Source organism: Amborella trichopoda, chromosome 13 (genome assembly GCF_054954075.1).
Source record: "Amborella trichopoda isolate Santa Cruz 75 chromosome 13, AtrichopodaSantaCruz75HAP2 v2.0, whole genome shotgun sequence".
Lineage (NCBI taxonomy): Eukaryota > Viridiplantae > Streptophyta > Magnoliopsida > Amborellales > Amborellaceae > Amborella > Amborella trichopoda.
Genome location: NC_142348.1, coordinates 7,135,593 through 7,151,855, shown reverse-complemented (window position 1 = coordinate 7,151,855; position 16,263 = coordinate 7,135,593). Strand labels below are relative to the sequence as shown.

The window sequence follows — 16,263 nt, the reverse complement described above, 5'->3', positions numbered from 1 at the left end:
GATATATGTAATGAGACCGCTTACTTTCGATACAATGTGCTCGCAAGTTTAAAATAAAGAGTCAAAGATGGATCATTACTTGAGGAGAAGTCCAAAGTATACTCTCTAATATTACGATATTTTTTAGATGAATATACTGTGACACATTTTTTATGGATTGGATTTCACATCCAATGGCTATATTTTTGTACCAAAAATAAACCGTCTCATCGTATCCTATACTTCAGGAAACGTACATCATCTCTTTCTCTGTCTGGCAAAATCTCCATCGTTACTTTCTCACTCTGGCGAATATATCGCAATCGCAAGAAGCTTGATCTTGAACCCACGTCTGGTTGGGAAAACCAGGTCCACCCTCTCTCTCTCTCTTCTCTCTCTCTTTCACACAGAAGAAGAAGAGGAGGAAGAAGAAGAAGACCTGCTTCGCCCATAAGCTTGCTATTCTCTATAGAAGAAGATTCAGGTACAAACCCACATGCTCATTTCTTTGTTTTTAGATCCCCGTTTCTTCTCTCTCTCCTCATTTCTTTTCTATTCTCACCATCTCTGTGCCAGCGCCTTCTTCAAAAGTCCACTTTGGTAATCATCTTTGCCATCTTCTTACTGAACCCTTTCCTTCGAATCCCTATTTGGTGAAGAATCATGGAGATATCAGCCTTATGTATGGCTGATATGAGGTATTTCTCTTTAATCCTCCCTTGAATCTAGGCTTGCTAATTCAATTGTGGCGTTTTCGTCTATATCGAATTACATTAAGGTTATGTGTGATTCTCTTCTATCTTTGGGCTTTTATTCGAATCTGGATAAAAATTTTAATCCTCTGCTAACTTTCAATTTACTTGCTGTTATGATTCATGATGGTGGTTTTGCTCCATTTTATCATTATGTCTTAGAAAGATTATACATTTTTTCCCCTATCTATTTCTTTAGTTAATATTCTGATCTGTTATTTGAGATTTTTATTTGAATCCTACCACTGTACTGCCCCTCAAAAAGAGGGAGGGAGGGAGGGAGGGAGAGGGAGAACATATATGACAAGCATTTAAGAGGATTTCGTTAGGAGTGGATGTAATATATACAAAAAAGAAGAATTTTATGGGAATGATGTGAGCTTGCTCACCTCTAAGCATCTTTATTGGAAGTTCTGCAAATTTGTATAAATACTTGGTTGTTAAATTTTGCAAGTTTTTTTTGCTTGATGGTTCTTGGGGATGTAATATCTTAATATTTTCATGCATAACCGCATGTTGAATACATATTTTAGTGGGGCTTCTTTTTTCTTTTCTATTTATGGACACGTCATATCCATGGTCATTTAAGTTGGAGTTTGATACCTCTGTAAAAATGAAATTGTTCGTATGCAAAACTAGGTTTGCTTCTGTATGCTAGAGTAAACTTGTATGACCTCATAGAGAGATTGAATATGGAATTTTCGAACCACAAATTGCCATGAGAGGCTCTATAAGATGCTATGACCTTTACTTTAGAGGGTGATCAGGTGGAGAACCACAAGAAACTATGATGTGTTTAACAAACACTCAAGGGTAGGATGATTAGTGGAATAGTGGTTAAAGAAAATGACCTGTATGGTCTATCCTTGATGGGGTTTGAGAGTCATAGTTTCCATGATGGATTTACAAACTAGCATAATTCAAGCTGCCATAAAATTGAACCTTAGAAACTTGATGGAAGCTGTCAAAGGTGATTGATAAATATTCTCATAAGTTGTATCAATTGGATGAGCATAGAAAACTATCTTAATAATGAAGACGAAACCATTTCTGTCACTAAGTTTGGAAAGAAATGGTGTTCCTGGATTATTACCTGCATCTAATCAGCTGGTTTCTCATTCCTTCTCAATGGAATCTCTTATGGGTTCTTCTCATACGCTAGATGCCTTCATCAAGGTGATCCATTATCCCCTTTCCTATTCTCATTTATCACGGACTCTATCACAAGAATGGTCTCCCGAGTGCATATGTGGCCTACTTGACCAAGGATTCAAAGCTAGCAAGGTGGATATCACATCTACAGTATGTGAACGATACCTTGATATTGTGCAACCTTTACCTAAAACAGGTGGATAATGTTTGGCTATTCCTAAGATGCTTCAAGTTTGCTTCTGGACTTTGGGTAAATATGAACAAGACAAGACTGTTGAGAGTGATATCAATAAATGTAGTGTTTCAAAAAGCGCTAGGCGGTGCCTAGGCGGTCGGGGGGTCTAGGTCGCCAACGCCTAGGCGAAAGCCTAGAACCTGGGCGGCCCAGTAGAAAGAACTGAAAATCTTCTTAAAAACCCTGTAATAGATTTATAACATATCCAAAACTAAATCTGTTATCAATGGGTGATGCTTCGATCAATTGCTCGTAACTTTGAGAAACCCTTCTATCCTATGGAAATCACCAAAAACTAGTTTTTTGGGGTTTTTTTCTCTAATGGGTTTTAGGTTTCAAATGAACCCCCAAATCCTCAATTTTACCTTTTTAGTATTAAAAAACAATACCCTCAATGAGGGGCATTTCCGCCCCTGTGCGGGGCGCAGGCCCTAAGCGGATTGAACCCCTTGCCCAGCGAATATCTTGGATTACTCATTTGAGTGGGAAAGGCAAAGAAAATGCATTGGAATGGTGTCATTGAGAGACCTGTGAGGCGTCTAGACTCTTGGAAGTGTCACTATACAATGTAGGAAAAATCGAGCGATTCAAATTCTAACCGCCCGGTTAGACCCGGTTAAATCGAAACAAGCCACTAGCCTATTCCGCTTTCAACCGTTCTTGATGAACCAACCGGGTATTTTTAAAAAAATTTTAAAATTTTTTTAAAAAATTATATAAAATCCCGAAAAATAGAGGATTTTGTTTGTAATGCATTTTTTAATGGTTTTTATCATTTTGGAAAAAGATTGGAAATTGTTTTGCCCATTAATACTTATTTATACATTTTTCCATCTTTTTTAAAACATTTTAAAATCCATTTTTTCATTAATTTTCAACTTCATTGAAATGTGCTTTGTTTAGTCATGCTTTAAATATACTTTCATATTTTATTATATTCTTTTTATTTTTTTAATAATTTGTTGACTGCCCGGGACTTGCCCGGTTAGGCTGGTTGAACCGCTTCAAGCCTCATGTTCGGTTAACCATTCATGTTCAATTTTTCCTACATTGCCTCACACTCATAAAAGCGGCACTTTCTAATGTACTTTATGTTTTTTTTTTCACATGCATGAATGAGTGGTAAAGAAAATTGAGCAACTACTTTCTGTTCTTTGGGGGGTCTCTAGGTCCAACACCACTTAGTAAATCAAGAGATGGTGTGCTGCACCAAATATCAGGATGGTCTTGGTATTAGAAAACGGAGAAAGGTTAATGCAGTTCTCTCGTGAAAATGGAACCGATGATTTGGGGATTCAAAAAATCATCTGTGAAAGGAAGTGATGACCTAGAAGATCCAATGCCCCAATGGATGGTGGATTGAGAGTCGTCACAGGCTGAGACACATTTCAGGAGCTTAGAGGGATATCAGTAACACCACAAATCAATTCTCAATCTTCATTAGATTCAAGGTTGGATCTGATCTTAGAATTCAGTTTTGGTTGGCCTTGTGGTTAGGGGCACGACTATTACCTTAGAAATTCCTTACATTGGCAAACTAGCCGCTACATCAATTTCGGTTCCAGAGTTCTTTGAAAGAACAAATGGTCGAATCTCATGGAACCCAATGTTTAGGCTGAATTTCAAAGATGGTGATCACAGGCTACATCCCACTGCACAAGCTTCTTCAGCAGGCATTCATCCCAATTTTAGGGATGGGGTAAGGTGGTCTGGAGCCTGAGCAGCAAGGGTATCTTCTTAGTAAGGTCCTTTTACTGATCCCTAGCTCATTCTTCACTCCCACTAGCAATAACGTGAAAGTATGGGCTCTCCTAGCTCCAAGTTCCAGTATCCGGTTGGCTGTTCATTTTAGAGAAATGGGCTTACCCCCCACTTCTAAAGTTGGGCCTTATTCTTTGGCATTTGGCGTGGTTAACTATGGCTTCTTTGGTTAGAAAGGCAAGGACTAATTGGTTAGGAAGAGAGCCCGGCCCTAATTGGTTAGCACTTGACAATTTGCAACGCTACGTCCTAGGCTCAATTCCTACTAAGGGTAGGGGCCCTTTCCCCATGGACTCACCCAAAAAAAAAGAGGGAAGGACTTTCCAGGGTAAATACTGAAACGTAGCCAAAATCGTAGAAAGATTTTGCTCTTTGTTAGGATCATCCCAAAAAAAGAGTTTTGGGATATACACAAAGAGATCTATATCTACATTGGCAATATAGAGCTACAACCCAAAGTGCAAGAGACTTCATAGCCAAAATTGAACCCCACTTCCCCAAACACCATTTAGTTAAATTTTGATGTTGGCTCTAGGGGCAACCCAGCCCTAGTAGCTATTGGAGGCACTTTTCGGAACTGCCACCAGGAGAGATTGTGCTTGCTGTATTCTGGCCCTGCTGGTACCTGCACTGCTAAGGAAGAGGAAGCCAAGGTCTTTACTTGGTCCTAGAATATATATATATATATATATATATATATATATATATATATATATATATATATATATATATATCAAAGCCTTGGACCTCTTATTGTGGAAGGAGATTCGGCTAATGCTATTAGATGGGTCCAACGAAAATTTTAAGAAATCTTTAATGGGATTTAAGATAACTTACAAGGCTCAATTGATATCTTCTGGCACTCTTGGTGTGAATCTAATCACAGGTCCCCTAGCCAAAGAAGTAACACTTAGATCCACCCTGTTAAACAAGAATCTAATTTAAGTTGTTCCTGGTTTTGTAGTTACTATTTTTCACGCACAACTTTGGCCATGGTACAGATGTACATCAATTTTGTAAGTTCTAATTTCATAAATGCAATACAAGTTCATTATAAGAATGGTAAAGGGCTATAGATGAGTTACATGTGCTTCCAAAAAAATTCCATATTTTTGTACTAGTAATATGTAAGACTTAATCTCTTCCTTTCAGCATTTATTGGCCAATCTCTAACATTCTTTATTTGTTTGCTCTTTAGTTAGAAGAGCAATTAAGAAAGATTTAGAGAAAGTGACGGCTAGCCAATAATGAGAAAACAAATATGGGAAGGTAGAGATTATGCTACGAAAAGATTACCTCTTACATCTCACAAAATGTGAAAATAATGTGGAACAATTACAGTATGAAGCTTCTTAAAACTTTAGGGTAATTTACCTATAACCCATTTCTGTTATTTAATTGTTATGCATATGGTGTCTAAGGTATGGCGGTTCATAAGAAAATCATGATGTGAACTGGAACTAACCTCCATAAAAGATTGAATGGGATCATCCATGGATTGGTTTCTAAACAGCATATAGAGTTTATCGAGCATCAGATTTGAAATTAATGAGATTCAGTTACCAACCAAAGAAAAAGTTGCTATGCAATGTTTTGGATGGATATTCTATTGCTACATCTAATTCAAAAACTTATGAATCACCTCTTAAGATTTATTTATTTATTTATTTTTATTTATTTATTCATTTATTTTATGACAATATGAATCAGTGTTGGTTGAGGAGTTGGGTCAGGACTTGTTAGGGTTCTGAGCCTATGTCAGGTCTGACAAACTTGGCCAAGTCTGTCAGAGATTTGGCCGATTTCAACCCAAAAATAATAAAATAATGGGAACCTCTCCGAGACAAAAAAAAGAAAAAAAAGGAACCCTCCAAACTTGGCCGGTTCCTGTGTGTGTGGTTCTGGGAATTGTACGCCAAATGACTTAGGTTAGACTGAGTGTTTGAACAGAGTTTTCAAACACTGGTTTGGATTGTGGAAGTTACATCATAATTATTACTTATTTTGTCTTCTAATCTCGATCAACAATTTGAAGGAACTTGATAAGAGAGGTTCAATTAATCTTTGATCCTCACTCTCTCCCATAATAAGATCTATTCTCAACCTTACAGTTTGTATAAGAAGCTTGTCAAATTGATTCTGGGGACCTAATGTATGACATTGGTGATCAACACTTGGTGGTCTGGGATGCAGAATTCCATTCCCTATATAATGCAAAATGCCCAATTACACAGCTTTTGTTCAAGTGCCAAGGAGAGGTAGCTTGGCATTAAGCAGCTTCTTGTCTCGAGCCTACACCCCTTTGTCAATCTGATTATTTTGTTGGACCTCAGAGGTGGTTTGTACCATGTGCCCAAATTCCAGAAACTGGGTTCATGTGAGGGAATTATCGGCTCCACCATCCTAGCACTAATTTTCTTCTGCTCGACTAGTTTGTGTGGATGGCCCTTTAAATTGGTGGAAAAGATGAAACAATGTGGTCGGATGAACCTATTAGGAGTAGAAGGAATGTATGTCAAAGAAGATGTAAAGAGTAAGATACAAAAATGCGAATATGCAAGGACATATATTGATTTTATATCGAGGATATCAAGATGGGACATATATTGCGTTTTTTTTTCTGACATGTCGAGCATTCTGGCTATAGTAACTTGGTGTGCATATTTAGTGGGAAATTTACAAGCATGTACATAACACTGTTGGAATGTGGGTTTCATATTTACAGCACTATACATCCTTATGAGTTATATGGGAAGTGTATACATCCTTACTAATTATATGGGATGGGTGACGTTAAATGTCTTCTTTGCCCTTCCATTCTTGGCTTGTTTAAAGCATTTTCCTTTAAAAAGAAGGCAGATCAAAGGAGAAGATTCGAGAACTCATTCTGATAGGGCCTCTTAACCATCTTCCTCTAGGCTTGGGTAGACATCACCCACACCTCCTCTCATCTTCTTCCCACAAGCATCTCTCTCTCTCTCTCTCTCTCTCTCTCTCTACCTCTCTACTCTATACTTATCTCTCTGTTTATCTCTATCTCTATCTATTGGAGCTCCTATATCTTCCTCATTCGTTCTTTGATAGGCAGATTACTGAACAATATCAATAGATTGCTTTTGGTTGGACCTCTTACTTCACCCTCCCTCCCTCCCTCCCTTCTACATCCCTCGCTCCCTCCCTCTATACTCAAGCTCTTGAGCTACTTTGCCCCCCTCTCTATCTTCTTTCCCAATCTATTTTCCATCTCTCTCTCTCTCTCTGGTCCCCAAGAGAGAATCTTGGGTAATGACACATGGGGTAAAAGATGCTAATTAAAGAGAGAGACTTGAATTTTGTCCAACTTGCCCAACTTTTAGCCTTTTCAGCCCTGCCATGTGATTAATACAAATGTACATCGCTGTAAACTTTGGACTGATGTTTTTGAGTTTGGGACCTAGGCAATTTTATGGATATGGTTGTGAATTTCCCTATGTAATATCATGCATGAGAAAAGACAACAGAGCTGGTAAGATTAGTTTTATATCAATTTGTGAAAGGAAGTGCGACAAATGTGATGCTCCTACTAATAGAATACTTATCTATTAATAACACAATTAAAGTTGAAAAGATGACCCCTTTGCGATCACATGCATTAGGGGCGATTATGTTTTGCTTTCTTTTTATTTACATTCTTTTTAAACATGTGTCCCCGTCTTCTCTTTGATCAGTTCATCTGGTTTCCTTGTTTCTTTTTCGCTGTGCTCTTTAGAGGGTTGCCCCCTGAAACCTCTGGAAAGAAGGAAATGACTCGGTGTCTCTTTGTCTCTTTGTTTTTGGTTCTTATTTGGTTCCTTTGCTTTCTATTGTTGTAATTTCTCCCTAGTTTGTTGTTTTTCCTTTGCACTGTTTTGGTTGCTGGGATCGTGTTATGATTTTACTGAGATTATATTGATCAATGTTAACAACTGAAGCAGCACTGAAAATGATGTTTCTGGTTGTTGGATGGTAGAGATTCTCCCTGAGAACTGAGAATATTTTTGATGGCCAAAAGGTTGAAAAGGAATACTACTATAAATTTCCTCAGCACCATTTGTTTTTTTGCCTGTCTGTTATCTCTATGCACTATCATCCGTTTCTTGCTTGTAGACTTTCAGCCTGAATATCAACATATCCATATATCATGTTCTTTGTCCTTTATTTTTCGTCATTTACTTCATTTCTTTATAAAGCTCATTTGAAATGGCACTTCAAGTTAAGGGTTAGCATTCACTATATTTCCTTGAAATTCTCTAAGCTTTTTGATCTCTCCATACAACTCTTGCATTTGTATGTTTTACCTTATCTTCTTCTACTGTTAGTGAATGTGATTTTTTTTTTCCAACTAGGAATTTTGTGTTTAGCACATGTTTTAGTATCCATCTCATACAAAGATTATAAAAAATAACAAAGTTTTAGACTTGAAGCAAAATTGGGAATTTTGTGGTTAGCTCATGTTTTAGTATCCATCTCATGCAAAGATTATAAAATATAACAAGGTTTTAGACTTGAAGCATTCAAGCAATGAATTGTGTGAGTATCTTTGTGGTAATCTGATGTTGAATTCTTTTATTTTCCTCCAAAGTTTGCCAAATTTGAGCTAAGATAGTTTTGATCAGAACTTGCAAGGCCCAGTTGCAAAAACTTTCCTTAAAATTTTCAAATAAATAATTCCCAAGAAACATTTATGAGAAGCATACTTAAGTCATAATAATTTTGTTGAAGAAACTTATTCATAGTTTCATACAACATGGAAGCCCTGTAACTCTGTAAATGGTACATCTCAACCCTATGTTCTCTTTTTTTTTTTCATTTCACATAAAATGTTTGAAATGCCATGTTTAATTATTTTTTCAGTATACTTAACTCTTCATGTAAAATAGTTGCATTCAGTTTTCTGCTTGTAAACAGGATTTCTGAACATGGTCCCAATTTTAACTGATTGAAACATTGAATGTGTCAAGCCAATAATGAAGTAAAATTCTCATTTCATTTATTTATTTTTTCTATTTTTGTAACGTATTTGAAAGTAATAATATTTCTGGGTATTTTGTGTATGTAAATACCCAACTTCTGTTGGACTAAATGCAGCTTCGTCAATAGTATAATTCAGCCATTTGAAGATAATAATATTTCTGGGTCACAATTGTGAGACCGCATTCTAGGCGGAGTTGGTCAGGGTGGTGGGTGCCACAATGTGACGTCTAGGTTCCATTGCTTAACGAGTCTTGAGTTAACATTCAAAAGGAAAAAGGGTCATAACCCTGTATATGTAATTACCCAACTTCTGTTGGACTAAGTGCAGCATCTTCAATAGTATAATTGAGCCATTTGAAAGCCTCCAAAACACTCTTCCAAAGTCTTAGCCCAAGGTCCTGTAGAGCCATCCCAATTATAGTCTAGATGCACCACTATTTAGGACCCTAAAGTATGTCCTTTTTATCCAAATTATAAACTGTGGTTGGCCATTTGATGTTCTTAAATGTATAATCATTTAGGTATGCTGCATGTGAAGTTGAGAGTCATGCCCTCCAAAAATTTATCTCAGGTATTGCTGCCACAGTTAGTTATTTCAGTATCCAAAGTGAACCTGAAGTTTAAGTAAATTTATATGAACTCAGTTTGAGTTTGTGTTGAAAACTTATGGCTCTGCCAAGTCAGGGCATTGGTATCGGATCAATCTGTTTACATGTGTCTGGTTTTCAATATATCCCATGCCTAGAACCTGATATTAAGTACGCATTTTAAACTATATACTCATTAAAAAGCAGCAACTATACCTTTCCAACGAGCCTTGTTGATCCAAATCCCATATCAGGATGTGAATATTTGCCCTTCGGAATAAGGTGTCACAATAGACTCATTGTGACTATCAAAGACTCAATGGTCATTTGGAGTGTCAATTGTTTGACATACCTCAACTGTACAATTTTCAAGGGTTTCAAAGTCCTTGTAACTGCTATGCAAGTTTCCAAATCAAATGACGAGAGTCAAAGACTTGAAAGTAAAAATTTCAAAACTTTTGGAAAGAAGGCCTGATTTCTTTCCTTTGTATAAATCCAACTTTGGCAACCCTTACAACCATCGCTAGTGTATATCAGTCTCTTGGTTATTATTCTCTAGGAAATTTTGGAACATGTGCATGCTTTGGTGCTGAACTCATGGAATTCTTGAATATTCCTGGAGGGCAAGGTTGAGATCTCATGCAGAGATAAAGATACGGGTGATACCATTTGATACAGCACACTAGAGGATTTAAAATTTTGTTTATCATTTGTAAATGATTGTTCGTATATTTTATATCATTTGTACTGCTGATCATATCACAAACAACAATTCTTTCTTTTTCATCTACTGAAAAAATTATTTTGCCATTGGCCTAATTTTACTCTTTATTTTGCTTCTGAATTTCTTGATTTTGTTGGTTCAATCTCATTCTTGTTCTTGTGATATGAAGGTTGTGACCAATGCCTTTTTGACTGGGAGCCCTGCTTTTGGAAGTTACAGTATCAGCCACAAGTTCTAGTTCGAAAATTTGCATATTTATAGAGTCGTGTGTAGATATTTGGTGATGGCAGAGAGAGCATGTGTTAAGCGCCTCCAAAAGGAATATAGAGCACTTCGTAAGGTAGAGATGGTCACGACTAGCCTTCTGATGAGATTTTATTTTATTTAACAATATATGCTATTCTTAGTGCAACATATAAAATATTCTCTATTCTTCTTCCTTACTTCATTGTATTGCTGTTCCATATTTCCAAAGATTTAGAAATTGAATTCCTTTGTTCTCTGTGTGCATCATCTTTTGTTATATACTTGTAGAAATGGTATATATTCTTGTGATTAACTTCAAGTTGTGGTTAGCATTCATGTATGTGTCTATGTGTATATGTAGCGACAAATACATACAGTATGGTAGTTATCTCCCTGAAAAATGTTGCCAGCCTCAGGCTTTCATTTTATCAAAGTTATGTTTATTGGTTGTTGACATTTGTTGTTGGTCCTCCCACTCATTTCTGCATAGTGTCCTTTTCTGTCCTTTGAAACAGGTCTCCAATCTACTTCCTGTTAGAAAACATATACCTGTGTTAATGCCAGTCTGATTCTTCCAGGACTAATTCAATGGGCATCATATTTTTCACTCATATTGATATTAAGGCAGAAAACACAAAGCACATGGACATGGCTGCTCTCGGTCTAGCTATCTGAGGACCTCGTATTCTCTATTTTTACTTCTATTGTTGGATATTTGTTAGGGCATTGTTTTTCTTTAGGCGTGTTAGCTATCCATTAGAGTATGAAGAAATGATGTAAATGAACATAACCTACTCCTTTTAGATGTTTCTTGTTTGATAAATAAACTCCTTTATAAGTGTTTGAGGACTTTGTAATTGGAGTCAAAGTTTGTTTTGAATTCTATTCTTATTTATTTGATAACTTGATCCTTGAATTTAGTCCAATGTTGGTGTCTTGATTTGTATTGACATTAACGGCTCTCTCTTATGGAGAAAATTCAAATGAAAGTACTTGGACTGAAGTAGCTTTCATAAGGAATTGTTCAATAAGGTTTCTGGGGGTTAGCAAAAGAAATTGCATTGGAATTTGAACTCTCATATCTGATTTGCACTTTCCGATTTGAAGGTTACATCTGTTGGTTGCTGACGTATTATTATTATTATTTTTTTCTGTTGGTTCTTTCTTTGATATTTCTAGGTCTGACACATTAAGGAAATTTAAAAGTTTCTGATTGAATGCGCCTGTAATCAATATTCATTGCTTTATTGTGCTAATTTTATGTTGTTGTTTAAATTGAAGGAACCAGTCTCACATGTTGTAGCACATCCTTCTCAAAGTGACATCCTTGAATGGCGTAAGTATTTGGGCATGTTTATCTCTTTTCTATGTTTTGAATTTTAAACGATTTGCATAAAAAATATGTTCTTGTTCTAATTGGGCGACATCATTTTTAGGAAAAATTACATCCATACATACATAAAATAGGAAATTACATGGATATTTTCTCAAATTTTATGCGGAGGTCCATTTAGTTTTTCCCAAATTTTCCCCTCTGATACTTAGAATGCTTTTGTATTTTATTTTATTTTTTGACTTTTTTGAAATAAAGGGACTGGTTCAAAGATCTAGATCCTTGGACCGCTTGACTTGCTTGAACGTTGTGCAAGCCAAATTTTTTGAGGTTCCAGTCCTTGGATCGGTCCTTGGACTGCGAATTTCAGAGTCCAGGGACCAGTCCGAGGTCACCGATGTTCTAGACCTCGGATCGCTTGGCTTCCACAATGTTCACGCAAGCTAAGTGGTCCGAGGTCTGCAACCTCGTCCAGTCCCAACATTTCAAAAAAATTTAAAAATAAAATGAAAAAGTAGTCCCAATGTTTGTAATGTTGGACTGAGGAATGCGCACAGGGTTCAAGAGAGCAAGAAGGAATCTCCAGTCGACATAACACTGTTGGAAACAGTGATCTCACTTCTCTTGCTAAGGACTATTCTGTTACTTGGATGGCATTACTTTTTTCACTAAGCTTCAATGGCATCACTTTCTTGGCAGGGCTTCGGCCTTTTCCCTAGTAGCATTACTAACATCTTTAGATTGCAAAAGTTCTCTTTTGCATTTAAGGAAATCAAAAGAAAATAAAAAGAACACAAAAACTAAATCCTTGGTGGTTGATGAAAAAAAGAAGTGTTTGGTGCTTATTCTGAAAATCTGATCAAATAAACTCAGGACTAGTTGTATGTTATACAATCAACTCTATCCAGATGGCTAGATCCAGCAATGATATAAAATTTCTATGGTTTTGACTTATTTAAAAGATAATATCATGCGGTTGAGGTGTAATTGAAATGCATTAAAGGTTTTTTATGATAAAAAAGTACCTCAAAGTCGTACTGAAAATATTCCAAAAATTTCTACCAAAGCTGTTTCAATCATTTGGCAAAGACTGGAAGAGTTGTCATATGGTATGTTAGCTGTTACACCTTAAAATTTGGCATATATGCATGTTCTCCAAATTGATTGACTTTTGAAATTGAGGTTTCAATCTCTCCCAAGAAGGGATACCTTATGTTTTAAAATGAAAATTCAAAATCAAATTAATCCACAATCATCAGTTTCAAATTTCAGCCATGTTTCTTATTTCTTAATTGTCAAGATTGAATGTTGCCAAGTTATTAGAAATGGGGAAAACATCAATTAAACCACCTTATTTAATAAAAAAAGAAAAAGAAAAGAAAAGGTTAAACCACCTTACAAAATCACTAGGGCAGTGAAATAATCTCTTTTAGCACTAGCATTGTTATTTTTAAATTTGATTTCACTTACGTACCTCCTTAGAATTGAGACCTGGGCATATTAGTATTGTCCTTCTTAAGTGTTCTGAGCCAAATGATTAAAATACGAACAAGGGTTTACAGTTAAACAAGTGAGTACCATATCGCAACTAGGGGGATTGTCACCATTTGGGAGTTCTGTGTTGCTAACCCTGAACAAACACATGTATTATTATCATATGGATTGGGCTGCTTAGTTGGTGCCAAAATACCGATTTGCTCTTTGTTGTTCAGGGTTCCCAATTCAGAACAAGGTCAATTTGGTCATTTTTACCATATTTTAAGGAGTTACCTGAGTGAACTGAAATTTAAGGAGTAACACTCTTAATGTTTTATGGGAATGATTTGACCACCTTAATGCATTTGTAAGGTGGTTTGACCATTTAAGTGATATTTGTTTAAATGTAAAAGATTGAATGCTCCTGAAAGTCATGCTCAAAATGTGTCTCTTATGCAAAAGATAAAATCTGATGGGTCCCACTCTCTCACTATTGGCCTCCATCATGCCAATGGACAATGATGACCCAATGTACTAGTTTTTGCCATGGTCCATTGAACAATGATGTCTCAGTGTACTATTTGTTTCCCCCGAGATAATATATATTATGGGTTTTCTTGTAAAGCATCCCAACTCTTTTTTTTTTTCTGAAAAAAAAAATTCAAGTGATTCAAGAAACAATACCAGGTTACATCATAATGTTAAATGTTACAAAGAGGGATACGAGTTGATCCACAGATTCCCTTTAACCCTGTGTTTGGCCAGGACCCCATGTCCTTGACCATGTAATCATGCATCTATCATCCATTTCTCTGCAAGTTTTATTCTACTGCGTCCAAAAGAAAATGAAAAAGGAGAGGGCCACTTGTGTCTTTTTCTTTTTGGCTAAAGGCCACTTATGTCACTGGAAATTTGTTTTCATCGCTCCTTTTTTCGCTTAACTATTAATTGTTTCTGTTGTTTCTCTGCAGATTATGTATTTGAGGGAAGTGAGGGCACACCTTTTGCAGGTACAATTTTTTTTGAATAACTTTCCTTCCAATAGTGTTAACTTTTAGTTCCATTTTATTCTTACTGATATATACCCTTCTAATGCTTCTGTCATCTAGGTGGGGTGTATCATGGGAAACTTAAGTTTCCTCCTGAATATCCATTCAAACCCCCTAGCATCAGGTATTCCATCATTCCATTAACTATTTCCCAAGTAGATTTATTCCTTTTAGGCTTCTTTTAGGTATTATAATTTGCTTCAAGAATTCATTTTCAAAAAAAAATTGCTTCAAGAATTATTATCTGTGCTTCCAATTACATTTGGTATTTTTTTTTTATTTCATTTTATTTTCATATTCTTTTTTTTATCATCGGAAACTCTAGTACATTAGATGGTGATATTCTATATTCCATCACCATCCATTTTATTAGGTGGTGATGCTCCATTGAATTATTCTTATTTGTTTTTATTGTTCAGTATCTGATGTTAATCTATTTCTATATGAATTATCTTGCTTTCGTAGCATGATTACTCCCAATGGGCGATTTGCCACACAGAAGAGAATCTGCATGTCCATGAGCGACTGTAAGTTTGAGATTAGGCGTCCCCCTTCTTAGAGCTAATCTTTTAGAAGGTTCATAGTTTTCTCTTTGTGACTTCATTTGAAACTTTTGCTTTGGTTCTTTTGTTCATCAGTTCATCCTGAAACTTGGAATCCCATGTGGTCTGTTGCGAGGTGAGAGTGTGAAATGAGTCTTTAAACATTTACTTAAACCTCTACTTAGGGTGCTTGTTTCGAATATTTTGGATCTGATTGTGATTTTGTGGGTGCAGCATACTTACAGGGCTTCTCTCATTCATGGTAGGTTTGACTACTACATATCACTTCCAATTGTGTGTGTGTGAGAGAGAGAGAGAGAGAGAGCTCATTCATGGTAAGTTTGACTGCTGCCTATCACTTTCAATGGTTTGAGAGAGAGAGAGGGAGGGACGGAGGGAGTTACGAATGATAGTTGTTAGCTTGTGAAGTAATTTATGGTAGCATCTTCTTACTGAGAAAGACCAGTTTTACTTACCCAAAAACAAATCGGAAAGAAGCCCCAATTCGGGCCATAAAATCATGTTATTTTTTTTCCTTGGAAATTCAACTTCAAGAAAAACAGACTGACTGGACCAGGTAGATGTCCTCACCCCTAATGTAACAAACTCAATGACTTTGTAAAGATAAAGAACAGTAAGATGGCCTATAAGCAATCGAGATTTTCTTTTCTTTTTTTCTTCTCCCCTTTCATTTCTAGTTATTCGCAATTAATGGAGCTTTGTCCTTTTAACACAGATGGACAATAGTCCAACCACTGGCAGTGTCTCAACCACTGTTGCCGAGAAGCAACGATTGGCACAGGCTTCTCTTGCTTACAACTGCAAGAAGTGAGCTCTTTCTTTTCCAAAGCCTATGTATTCCTATTCATTTTGTGTGTTTTTTTTTTCGTCTTCTTAGCATCTGTATCTTTTAATTGGGCAGTCCGGTGTTTCGAAAGATGTTTCCAGAGTATGTAGAGAAGTATAATGAGCTACAAAATGCTGAGAAATCGAATCTGGAGAGAGCAGCAGGGGATGATCAGGCCCATACTCCTGATGCTGCTGCTCGAACCAAGGTTGAAAACCGGGAAGATGAAGCAGGGGCAGTTCCAGAATTTAGAAAAAGGAGGCAGTCGAGGAAATTCCCTTTCTGGGTTTTGTTGTTACTTCTCTCTGTTTTTGGTGGTGTTATGGCTTTGCCATTGCTTAGCCTCGAGTTCAGCGGCCTCTGAACCCAAAGCAACTCTGTCTCGCTCTTAAGGTCTGTAAATTGACTTGTGACCTTTTGACTTGCTGGTTTTGGGCAATGGGCAACTTGCAATTGAAACTTGTATAGGAGGATTTTGTAGCGGACTCATGAATGAGTGGATTGGCATTTTGGTTTTTTTTAGTCTTGGAATATTAAGTATTCAATATTTTTTTTGAAGTTCAAGATTCTTGGAAAGTTTTGGTAAAA

General features: G+C 36.5%; 1 protein-coding gene across 1 annotated transcript; it reads left to right on the top strand.

Moving 5' to 3' along the window:
• Nucleotides 1-321: 321 nt before the first annotated feature.
• Nucleotides 322-16,263, top strand: LOC18423951 (ubiquitin-conjugating enzyme E2 34). The gene is made up of 11 exons (XM_006828527.4): nucleotides 322-463; nucleotides 556-677; nucleotides 10,352-10,522; nucleotides 11,710-11,764; nucleotides 14,209-14,247; nucleotides 14,347-14,410; nucleotides 14,752-14,813; nucleotides 14,925-14,964; nucleotides 15,063-15,090; nucleotides 15,565-15,656; nucleotides 15,751-16,263. The coding sequence occupies exons 3-11, from the start codon at nucleotides 10,466-10,468 to the stop codon at nucleotides 16,037-16,039; spliced, it is 726 nt and encodes a 241-aa protein (XP_006828590.1). The 5' UTR covers nucleotides 322-463; nucleotides 556-677; nucleotides 10,352-10,465; the 3' UTR covers nucleotides 16,040-16,263.